This window comes from Pseudomyrmex gracilis, unplaced genomic scaffold (genome assembly GCF_002006095.1).
Source record: "Pseudomyrmex gracilis isolate BER0280 unplaced genomic scaffold, ASM200609v1 scaffold_106, whole genome shotgun sequence".
NCBI classification, from domain to species: Eukaryota; Metazoa; Arthropoda; class Insecta; order Hymenoptera; family Formicidae; genus Pseudomyrmex; species Pseudomyrmex gracilis.
In genome coordinates, this window is record NW_018020690.1 from 459,203 (window position 1) to 471,963 (window position 12,761).

At 34.6% G+C, this 12,761-nt stretch overlaps 2 protein-coding genes across 2 annotated transcripts; one reads left to right on the forward strand and one right to left on the reverse strand.

Moving 5' to 3' along the window:
- Positions 1–544: 544 nt before the first annotated feature.
- On the reverse strand, positions 545–2,784 carry LOC109856053 (NADH dehydrogenase [ubiquinone] flavoprotein 1, mitochondrial). Its single transcript, XM_020430897.1, has 6 exons — positions 2,573–2,784; positions 2,321–2,388; positions 1,474–2,142; positions 1,155–1,387; positions 869–1,072; positions 545–770 (listed from the first exon to the last, which is right to left on the reverse strand). Exons 1-6 carry the CDS (start codon positions 2,619–2,621, stop codon positions 575–577), a joined length of 1,419 nt encoding a protein of 472 aa, XP_020286486.1. The 5' UTR covers positions 2,622–2,784; the 3' UTR covers positions 545–574.
- Positions 2,785–4,440: 1,656 nt separating this feature from the next.
- On the forward strand, positions 4,441–10,854 carry LOC109856054 (clavesin-1). The gene is made up of 5 exons (XM_020430899.1): positions 4,441–4,667; positions 8,574–8,914; positions 9,572–9,700; positions 9,826–10,060; positions 10,389–10,854. Exons 1-5 carry the CDS (start codon positions 4,544–4,546, stop codon positions 10,418–10,420), a joined length of 861 nt encoding a protein of 286 aa, XP_020286488.1. The 5' UTR covers positions 4,441–4,543; the 3' UTR covers positions 10,421–10,854.
- The last annotated feature ends 1,907 nt before the right edge of the window (positions 10,855–12,761 follow it).

Sequence of the window (12,761 nt, forward strand, 5' to 3'; positions counted from 1 at the left end):
AGTTTTGTTTCAACCGAACGAAAACTGAATTACATCTTTCTTGCGCCAAAGCGGTCGAGATAAGATCGTTCTATTCAGTTTCCTAACGGCGAATGACTGCAATTAGCCGTAACTTTCGTTTCAAAACTTTGTCGAAATTATTTCCTTCGTAAATTGTCACGAGTTTCGCGGTGCAATTTCGCTTAATGAGCATTTCTTCTAAAAACGTCTACTTATAATCTAAATATATACATATATGTACATATATATATTTAGATAAATATACATATGTATATGTATATACAATATATACCTATATAAATATACTACAGGTTTGTCAGTTTTCTTTTATTGATCAAAACACCAGAGCAGATTTAAAGCCATCACTCGGGAATTAGCTTTGTTATTACACGGAAATCGTGACTATCACATAGATAATGTAGTCTCATTATATATATATATATATGTGTGCGTATATATACATATAATGTATATATATATATACACATTGAAAATAAATATAAAATCTTACAGGATTTTTCTAGATAACTCCTTTGCAGTTTTCTTTTTTTTTTTTTTTTTATCTACTTTCTTATCAGCAGGTGGACGCTCCTGCGACTTGCTTCTGATCCTTCAATCGCGCCTCGATCTCAGGTCTGAAGTGCCTGATCAGTCCCTGCACTGGCCAAGCGGCACCGTCCGCCAGAGCGCAGATTGTATGCAATTCTATTTGTTTGGTAAGCTCCCACAGCATGTCTATTTCGTGTACTTCGGCATTACCCTCGACAAATCTGAAGAAAATGCACACATCATTGTAATTGTGAAACGATGAAATAAATCGTCGGATAAACTCGACGCGAACACAACTGTTTATTCTGCGTAAACTTACCTCTTTAGTATTTTGTACATCCAACTGATGCCTTCGCGACAAGGAGTGCACTGACCGCAGGACTCATGCTTGTAGAAGCTTATCAATCGAGTGATGGCCTTGATTATATCCGTCTGTTTGTTCATCACGATTAGAGCTGCTGTGCCGAACGCGCTCTTCACCCTGACAAGATCGTCGAAGTCCATCAGCACGGTGTCGCACACGCTGAAAGGAGCGTTTTGTGACTTGTTATTTTCAGAAAATTATCGTTTCGGATCGTCCGACGTAAATTTGTTTGTCACCTCACCTCTTGGGAATGACGGGAGTCGAAGAACCACCTGGAATAACACCCAATAAATTATCCCAACCTCCGATTACGCCGCCCGCGTGCCTTTCGATCAGTTCTTTAAGTGGAATGGACATTTCCTCCTCCACTGTGCACGGATTGTTCACATGTCCGGAGATGTTGAAGAGCTTAGTCCCGTGATTACGTGGACGTCCAAAAGAGGCGAACCATGTCCCTCCTCGGCGACAGATTGTCTGCATGATAAATGATATCGATAAAATAAATGAAGATAATCGAAATCACGAGAATTCTGTGTGAGAATTTGTAATACAATACGTACAGGTGACACTGCTACAGTTTCCACATTGGTAACGGTTGTGGGACACCCGAACAAGCCGATGTCAGCCGGGAACGGTGGTTTCAATCTCGGCTTGCCTTGCTTGCCCTCAATGGACTCGATAAGAGCAGTCTCCTCGCCGCAAATATACGCGCCTGCTCCTCGTTGGATAAAAATATCAAAATCGTAACCGGAATTGCAGGCGTTCTTACCGATCAAACCGGCCTGATAAGCCTCCGCAATTGCGACCTGCATGTTGGACGCTTCGTTGTAAAACTCGCCTCTGATGTAGATGTAAGCGGCGCAGGCGCCCATTGCACGACCCGCGATCAAACAGCCCTCCACAAGCTTGTGCGGATCGTGACGCATAATTTCGCGATCTTTGCACGTTCCCGGCTCACCTTCGTCGGCATTGACGACCAGATATTTCGGCCTACCGTCGGACGGCTTATTCATGAAGGACCATTTCATCCCAGAAGGGAAACCGGCCCCGCCACGACCTCTCAAACCAGAGGTTTTGATCTCGTTGATGATCCAATCTGCTCCTTTTTCTATGATTTCCTTGGTTTTGTACCAGTCGCCGCGATTTATGGCACCCTTCAGCCGCCAGTCGTGTCTGCCGTATAGGTTCGTGAAGATGCGATCCGCATCGGCCAGGGGACTTCCTCTCGTCTGTGAAAAAAAAAAAAAAAAACAAGCTGACAACTTAAAACCATTACATTTAGATCTATTGATTTTTATTTGTGCTCGCTATACTTGAGAGAAACAAGTAGCGCAAAGTAGATTTCAAAAATAGAAGGAAAAGATACGATAAAACATACAAACAAATTTAATATAGACTATCTCTCACCTTTCCTTCTGGCGCGGCATCGGCGAAAGTTCTCTGCTGCTGACTGCTCAAACACGATCCGAGAAGGCCTTCAAATAGTACAAAATTATTTAATTACATAACCTGTCGCAATAAACGCATCGCAGTCGGTTAGGATCAATCGTTCGGGAAATAACGCGCAAAAAAACACTTGTTCAATGTTTCGTCGTCAACACCGTCGACGATTCGCGGCACTGTGTTTATTTCTGATGACAAAAGAAGCTCGAAACTCACCTAATTGCCTCCTCGGGATCCGAAAACAACGCACTATGGCACCTGCCATTTTGCAGGATTAAATGTCTGTGTGAAGCGAAGCAGCTGGCTCTCAGATGTATTTCTGGACGTTCCTCGGTCGGCAAATCATATCGACCATCGACATATATAAATTGTTCTCCAGTTCTGTTCTAAGAGAACATCGCAGTCGGTATTTTTATTCCATGATGAAGATCAACAGCATTTTCATCGTCTGAGCAATAAAAAAGTGAGATAGTACTTTGTTAGATATGATAAACTCTAATAGCAGAGAGAAGCCTGGCCAGGCCCATAAGAAAATGTGTAATCACTTTTCCGCCCTGTAAGCCAGCGCAATGTCCATAGGTGGTGCACATTGGCAACTACGTAGTCATGTCCACGAGCGACTTGCTGGCGCGTGCCTTATCTATCAGAGAGAAGAATGAGAGCTCCACTGGAGCGGTAGCACGTACCTAATACAAAACAACTGATTTTCGTCTAATGTTTATTACAATAAACTTTTTTTATGTTACTCTAACAAAAAATATATCTCTTGTTAATATGCTGACTGTTCGTTTATACGTATAAAATATCTGTCGTCCAAAGATGCCGCCGATGAAATCGAAGGTATTGACGTCATTCGGCAGTGTCGTCATGACTCGAAGGTGCCGTTCGTGACCGGAGTTATTGGCGTCATTTGAAAGTGATGGGTAGTGTTACCTCGTGACTGGACGTTTTACTGAGCGTTGTTCAGAGGTGTCGTTTGTGAAATACAGCGCCAACAAGCACCTTCTCATCTCAACTATAACAATTGCTCGCCCGAAATGCCGCGTCGATAATGTCACTGTTCATCTAATGTAATATCTATTGACATATAATAGTAAACTATTGCTTTTTGAAAGAAAAGTTTGAGGAACTTCTCAGCAATATTTTTTTTTCGATTCGCACGTATCGTTTTGGTGATAGTTTTTTTTTTTTTTTTTTAATAAACGAAGATAATCCGGACGATTGACGTTCATTTTTAGCGTCAAAATGAAAAAGAAAAAAATCACACATGCGACCAAAGCTGATACTAGATAAAATGAGAAACGCATGAAAAGCGCATATTTTGCTATAATATGTATTTACTGTGTTAATTCTTATTTTGAATTTTTTCCTATGTTTAATACGTTTGTTGATACAAAAATATGTCTCTGTGTATAAAAGAGATCTCGTAAAAAATGCAAATGCAATTCGAACGGCACAAAGAGATTAAAAGATTTTTTAAACATGTCTGACAGGCATCGTTTTTTACAAAAATATGCTGTTTGAGAAACAAAATTTGTAAATCTTATTTTTGTAATAAATTATCGTGAAATCTAGAATAAGAATAAATAAATAAATTATGAGATAATTGTCAGAATTTACTCATTTACGAATTTTGTTATTTGTGTGAAAGTAAAAACGGCACATAACAAAAAAGGCGTCGAGAAGTAACTGTTTTTAAACAAACTCTTTGTTTCTAACAGTAAATTAAAAAGTGAAAGTTCTCTTACAAAAAGCTTTGTAAATTAACTTTACGAAAAGATTCAAAAGAAACTTCTTTGATAAAAACTTTGTAGAAGCTACACGTAACATGCATATCGTTATTTCATTTTTATATAGTAAATGCTATTTTATTTGAGTAAGTAATAAATTATAATATTATACAGTTTTGTAGGTTTTGCGACAATAATTTGCTTATTATAACTACATATATAAATAAGTCATGTAAAATTAATGCTCGCAGACAGATAAGCGTAGAAAGCATGAGTCGTTCGGGCAAATGGACTTTGAGCGATCAAAGATTACGGCTGTACACAAGAAGAGGTCTTCTTCTCTGGTGGAATGGTGCGTATCAAATCAGACTATCTTCGGTCGCTCAGACAACAGGAACGATTTGACAGTGAGCGGACAGTTCAGAGACGAAGAAGCAACCTTTAGAGATAATCGAAGATGTCTTTTGATCTGTTTTCGCATCCGCCCGGACCAGAAGCCAAAGCTGTAGCCGAAAAGGAGCTCAGAGAAACGGAAGAAAATGTGAAGAAGGGCCTCGAGACCCTTAAACAATTATTGGCAGGTTGGTGAAGTTGTCAGTGTTTTTTGTTTTTTTGCAATTTTTTCTATATAAAGTACGCACGTTCGAATGTTCTTAATCTCAATCTCATTTTATAAAGTCTCACATATGTTTCGAATATTTTGTTTTTGTTTTTTGTTTTTGAAGTGTTTTTGTGAGAAATATTTTGTGTGAAATTAAAATGTATGTAATGTTCGCGGCACAATATAGGATTTGTCTTGCACAATAATTTTTGGATAAATATGGAATTAATTTTTCTGTAGAACAATATCAAATAACAATTTCTAAATTAATGACAAGCAAAATCAAATATTGTGATAAATCGCATTTGTAAATTAAGCTTCGGATAAAAATTTAAAAATTATATATAAACATAAGTGACAAAATTAAATATATTTGTTAATTAATTTTTTTTTTGTGTAATAAAAATGTCTTTTGGAATTTAATTGCTAAAGTAAATAACAAGAAGTATTTTACTTCTGACATTTTTGTACAGAAAGAGAACTTTATATTGATTAGAAAAACATATTGTAAATAAATTACATTATCGTATATTTCATGTTTGTATCGTATGTTTTCATGTTTTTCATATTCAAAAATGGAGAGAAACCTCTGCCCCGTTTCAACAAGAATAAAAGAGATAAGATTTGGTAAAAATGTCACAAGGTGAATTTGTTTAAGCTCACTCCCGAAAAAAAAAATCAAAATTTCAAACTCACGCCTTTGAAATTTTTTCTGATCAATGATGATATGTTCACACAAACAAATATAACAGTTTAGAAATTATCACTCCTGATTAGATTATATCTTTGGAACCGTAATAGGTTTTGAAAAATAACAATATCACGCGATGACAATCTCTCAACTCTTGTTGAACAACTAGTGAATTTTTTAACCAATGACCTCATATTCTTTTAGATATAAATGTATAAAAGTAGTGTGTCAATCACAGACCACTAAGATCAAAGCGATGTTTCAGATATTTAAGTTTTGAACGCATAGTTCAATGTTATCGAGCAATGTTATTACATCAATCTGGTTTTTTTTTTTTTGGTACACTTCTTTCGATCAATAACAAGTATCGACAACAAAAAGTAAAATTATCTTGAAAGAAAAGGTTGTCTCGATTTGAAATCTATTTCGAAATAGTATTTGTGAGAATAACGAAAATATATTTCTCTGACAATTGTATTTTGACGTCAATTATTGCCGGAGTTATTTGGACCACTAGTCAATATCACAGATAAGCGCATTGAACGATAATGGCGAGGTCAGGTTTATGACATTCCGATAATGTTGCTTCCGTTGTGTATCTTTTTTCTCTTTTCTCCGCGGTTTTCTCGCCTCCAGCTGACAGAGATTTATTATATTCACCGAGCACAAGTTGTCCAAGAACATCGTCATTTGTAATGTCACGAGTCTCCCTTCGAAAATCGTCGTGAAGCGTTCGAGGAGACAAGGCCGAGAAAATCGGCCAAATTACTCGCTCCTCATGCGAGAAGGATACGATTAAACGTTTCTTATTCTCTTCTTCGTGACGTGTGATATTTTCACTTGTTATTTATGTCAGACGGTTCTTAATTGTCAAGCCCTAAACATATTAAAGTAAAATACTTTTAAACTGATTACTTTTTAATGAAATTACCAGCACCACACAGGCGCGCGCACGGCTATTATTTTTATTTTAATTGTTCTGTGAGTAAACACAACGTGTTACCGCGACAACAGCTAATGAATATATGTACGCGATATGAACCGAGAAACGTTACCGCATTCAATCAGCGTCGCGATAAAAATGATACTTTTCTGATCTGATTACTTAATAACACACATGTTTCTACAAGAAAAAAAAACTGAAAAAAACGTATTACGTATTCGAAATAACTACGTAATTTTTCGATGCATATTGTATAGATCTTATTGTGTAGATGTAAATTTCATCTTTATGATTTATACAAGCGCGAGAAAAAAATCCTGAACATTGAAAAATGTGTTTTTGTAAATTTTTTGTACTTTGTCACAAGCGTCTTACGTATGCGATAAAAGATCGATAATGGCGCGAGATCGATCTATAAAGTCGAGCGCATCTTAACCTTTGAATGCGATAAGAAAACAAGAGATTGCACACGCGTGATGTGCACATGATGTTCGAAGTACCAGTGCTAAGAATCCATAAATCTTCCGACTTGAACTTTTTTTGTCCTGTACAATTATCCCTAGAAATTACAAGAATTTATTTGAAAGTACAATACAAAGCTGTAAAACAATACGTAATGATTTCTGAATAAAGATATGTGAACATGTATAAATCTTATTCCTTTTATCACGGGACAGATTTATTCAATAACTTTGAATCTGTTTTCGCAAAATTCGAACTGATATGGTATACACTTTCGAAGGTGATTTGTTGTTGACAATGATTCGCAAATCGGCTTCAATCGGTTTCGCCTTTGTTTGTGATATTTCGTGTTGTCTTCACACGCGAATCTGAACGTCTATTTTTCCTTAATAAAGAGAACAAACAATATCGCAATTTTCTTAACATAAAGAGACGATTTCTTTGAGAACGCAAAGAGTGACCTCGCACGCGAAATATGAATAATAAAATGATTGAAAAATAACTTGCATCGTCGTGAAAACAATGTAAGACTTGAGAGAGAAAGAGAGAGAGAGAAGAGTGAGAAAAAAATGTTAGAACTATTCAGAATTCGTTTTTTTAAAAGATGAATTATTACAGATAAAAACAAATTGGCTATTGTGTCTCTTTATTTTCATGTGATGATCGATACTTCTTAAGATATTTGCATACATTTTGTCCGATGATGAACGATTGAACGGTGTACCTTGATCGAGTGTATATACATTTTAATGTGACAGAACGATACAAAGTCCAGGTGATTCTGCCTAGATATAAGACAAATGATCAACTGGCGATGAATCATTGTATAGTGTTGTTGAAAACATAACATCTCTCACGTAGACTACATTAATATTGCTCATCGTGCTATTATCGAGACATCTCTATGTTTCCACGTGAAGAATTAAAAGAACGTACGCATATAGCATATTATTTTCAAACAGGAAGTTTTTTGTTTTATCTCTTACGCGATAGATTAACAAAAAAGAGAAAATAAAAGGCTCTTGTTTTCACGAAATGTGATGCAAACGGTTTAAATCAGCCAAATGAATGACGTTTTACGATTAGAGGAGACCGGAGACCACTTTTTTAGGTTTGAAGTTTTGTAGACCAACTCGAGACACTTATCAAAAAAAGACTATCAAAAAATAACAGTTATCGCTCTCTTTCTCTCTTTCTTTCTCTCTCTCGTACACACAGTCTCTTCTTTTCACTCTTTCTCTCTACTTTTGTATCCTCTTTTCTTCCTTCTCTCCCTATTTTGTTCTCTTGCATTCTTCCTCTCTCCCGTTCTATTTTTTCTTTTTTATTTCAGTTTTTCATTTTTTAAATATCTTCCTCTTTATCTGTTTTTCTCAGCTTCACTTGTTATCTAGAATATAATAAAATCAAATCTCTCAGACACAACTAAATGTGAGTGTAGAACAAAAAAATCCAAGAATAAAAAAATTTTACATATGTGTATGAGTGTTCAATAATGTCACGTAATTTTTGAACGAGACACGCAACTGCTTTGACATACTACACGCACTGCCTCCGCGCTGCACATATATATAGAACACGTGTATATACCCTATCTCCGGGGTTTCGAACGTAGGTTCAATTAGTCACGACCTATCTCTACAAGCCCTTTTCCCTCGTTTAATCTCGCAAAAGAAAACATCACGCTCCCACATCTTCATGTCAGTAATCTCGTTAATGTTTAAATTGACAATAATTGGCGACAACTTATGCTATAAAATTCTATAAATCTTGATTTTCACATTTCTCAGAGGATAACACGCTGTACTTCTCCACCGATGACGAGTATCTCTTGCACCTTTTGCGGCCTTGCAAATTTTATCCGCAATCCGCGTTGGAGCTGATGAGGCGCATCGCGGACTTTAGGGAGAAGCACGCGGTGCTGCTGCACGATTTGAAGCCGAGCGACGAGAGGGAGGCAATCGTCGACAATAACATCGTGAACCTGCTCAAGAATCGGGATCACAAAAATCGTAGAATCTTGCTAGTGAATTGCGGAAAATTGTGGGATCCGTCCAAGGTCACATGCGATCAGTTGTTTCGCGTGTTTTATCTGATCCATCTGATGGCCTTAGACGAGCCGGAAGCGCAGGTATCGAACGACGCGTTTAGAGATATTATGTTTCTTTCTGAATTATCCGGTCTACGTCTACAAGAAAAAGAGAGAGAGAGTATTTCGGTTTAAACTTCGGCGCGTTCGCGCGACTTTCTGAATGTGCGAAATGAGAATCGCAAAATTTGTTTTTTGATCGAATTAAGCTAGTAAGAATTTTGTGCTAAATTAGTCTAAATATACGGAGAAGATGAAAAATTCACGTCATAATGGTTACAATGCGAAAAAAACAGAAGTTCTATACGAGTGATAACGTGGTTTACATAATTGTGCTCGTACACAATTGCAGTTTCGAAGCAAAGCGCTTAATGCTCGATCTCGCATTAATCTTGATCGATATAATAACGCTATACTCTTTACTTACAGAAACTGATAAGCGTGAAATTCGCGTAATTCAAGCGTCGATGATGATGAGATGAAAAATACGGCGAGTCTCTCTTTTGTCTGAGAACAATCTGACGTATTCTATCTAAATTATATTCTATCTAAATTGTCAATCATTTTTTCAATAAAAATTGTTTATTAATTTTTGTGAGGTTTGCAAACGTGGATTTTCACGATTGCTTGTGTTCTTGCGTTATGATCACTGAAAGAGAAAGCTTTTATCGACTCTCTATTGATATTACTCTCTTAAAGATATTTGGAGCCGCGGTGATAATGGACTTCGACGGGCTTTCGATGAAGCAAGTTATGGGACTCACGCCAGCCTTTAGCATGCGTCTGCTTTCGTTTATTCAAGACGCGATGCCTCTTCGGTTAAAAGAGGTGTGCATCATTAATTAGATTTATTTAAGAAAAAGTCACATTATAAAATTATCTTCACGACGAAAAAACGATTATTTGCTATTACACGAACATTTTAGTGATGCACACACGGCTTACACTTTCAGGTACATATAGTCAAACAGCCGTTCCTGTTCAATATGGTTTGGCAAATGTTTAAGCCGTTTGTCAAGGAAAAATTGAAGAAGCGCATGTTCTTCCACGGCACCAAGATGTCTAGTCTTCACAATTTTATTCCCCCGAGTCATCTGCCGAAAAATTACGGCGGTGAGCTGCCAGAAATAGACTACACTAGCGCAAACTGGTATCCGACAATGCTCGCTATGGAGGAAAAGATTAAAGGTGAAACTTTTTGACTCGTTGACAACATTAGAACATTTTCTGTATGCTAATTCAATTACAATAATAATGATCGATGGTATTTCGAAAAAATTTACAAACAAATGCTGGGATATAATTTATTATTTTCTTTCTCTCTCGCGATTATATAAAAATGAAAAAATAAAATAAAATATACTGACATCTACATGTACGGGCACGTGTAGAGGCATTTGTGCGCTCTTTAAAAGAGAAATCTATTTATATACACTTTTCTTCACAAAAATTACAAGTATTATAGCTTTTATAATAATTTATTAATTCTCATACGTTTTTGTTTTTTGTCTTACAGAAAGGAACGCATACGGACGCCGTAAGGAATAATATAGTAAACTAAGTGTTTAGCAGATAGTTTTTTTTTTTGTAAAAGTAATATTGAATGTTTATAATTTTTATACATTTATTAAACTTTGAAAATTGTAACATTTTATATGTACATGTATAATGTATTTATAGCGCACTTTGCATTTTTATACGTAATGACTCAAACTGTTTCCTAAGCGCAAAGCAACAAGTATTAGCGAACACAATTGTGCGTTAACGGAATATGTAAACTGTGTTATTACATTTGTAAAAAGTTTTAAAACGCAATTGTAAAAAGAAATGAGCAGAACATGTAAAATATTACATTTATATTTAATTCTTTGTATGTTATAATATATTTAAACAGTTTGTGTAAATCGAGAAACATGAAAACATACATATAAGAGATACATATAAATTCGCACGCTGTGGTCATATTTTTGTAAACATTAAAAAATAAAATGAAAAAATATTACAGTATGTATAATTTATTTAAAAAAAGAAAAAACAATATCGCAATAGGTTCTACCTATTAAGTGTCGACTCATATTTTTTGTTTTATTTCAGTTTTACTCTTAATTTAATTCTTTATTGTTATATTATGCAAAATGTTGGATTGATTTACCCCGGCTGAAGATAATTAAAAATATTGAAACTCATAATTTGTGCATTTGTTTATTTCAACATCAACATTCTGTCTTGTTCCAATTTAGTTCTGTATATAATTTATTTCTGCGTTAAAAATACGAAGTTTATCGTTCTCTTCCTATTTATTTGATACGAGTGAAATTTATTTTAATATATATAAATGTCTACGAATAAGAGTCTATATGTGTGTATATTTATTGTGTGTGTGTATTTTACAATGACGACGTCTCAAAAACCTTATAAAATATTATTATTATTATTATTATTATTATTTATAATATATAGAATATTAATATTATTTATTAAATCTCAACCTATACGGAGTTATATAAATAGAACAAATTTCCAAAAAATAATATTAAATTATTTTTACACATTCCCCACGCAGAGCACTTTATTATAAATTTTGAAAAAAGTTAAATAAAAATATATGAAACGTCATTTTAACGATTTTTATTAGTTTCACTTAGTTTTGATGAAATAACAGCTATTCAAGTTAAATCATCTTTAAGGCAATATTGTTTTCTCTCTCTCTCTTTTATTTTAATTAATAGTTTTTTATCTCACTTGTGGCGACTTCACTCTTATCACATGTACTTATTTGTCTACGTGCGATAATCGTTATCGATCGTGTGTAAGTATTAATTACTTAAACCTGTTATAAACTTGTTATGCGCGATTATAAACAATTATGTTAATTATGCTACTGTCTCTCATCCGAGCGTGACAGTATTGTTAGAGAAGTGGAATATCTTTAATAAAACTACGTACACACGTTTGTCTGTTATGCGTGAAGAGCTTTCAGACGTCTGCAATATCTGCTATCGTATCGTCGGCGTATTGTAGAAGCTAACTTCCGGTTCAAAAGAACAACTGATTACAATGCGATTTCAAACGGCATATAAAGCAAACTTTAATCGTTGCAAATAGCGTTAGGTCAATACATAAAAAATTTACCAGTAGATAAAGACATTTGCGAGAACAGAATTTTATATTTATATCTCATTGTTAATAAAGCCTGTCTTGCGCAAAATTTTTATTTTAGATAATATTTATTTTTAGAAATTATTATTTTTAGGAAATTATTTAATAACATCGTGTTTAATTTAAATTTTCAAGTTAATGTGTAGTATATTTGTATTTATACATGAAGTTTTGCAATTTTGCTTAATCGTGTAAAATAACTGTAAATAAACAAGAACATTAATTATTTTTTTAATTCTTTATTATATTTTTCTATAATTGCAACTTTTTTTGAACTAATTATTTTCAATTCAACAAAATTCAAAGATGAAATTTTGAAAAAAGTTAAATATAAACAAATTTAAAGATTAAATTATATAATTTAAGGTTGCAATTTAACTTTACTTACTGTTGCGCGTTTGATATTTATTTCAATATTTAATTCAATCGATGAATCTAGAACTTCAAGTTCAAATGTCGTACGCAAACCTGATGAGACACGATATTTAAATGTTTAAAAATATATAGATAAATATATTTACGGATATGTTCATACGACCAGTCTCTCGGTAATTGTGTGGTTGCTTCAATAAAGTGTATTTCAAATTTTTCTTGAGTAATAACATAAGTATACAATTGTGCTAGCACCGTCATGCATGGGAAATTACAGATTCCGCAATGTCACGTTCACGTAAAAGAGTGGGAAGAATCGCTTTCGAATCATTCTGCAATTGTAATTGTGTAGTTCGTA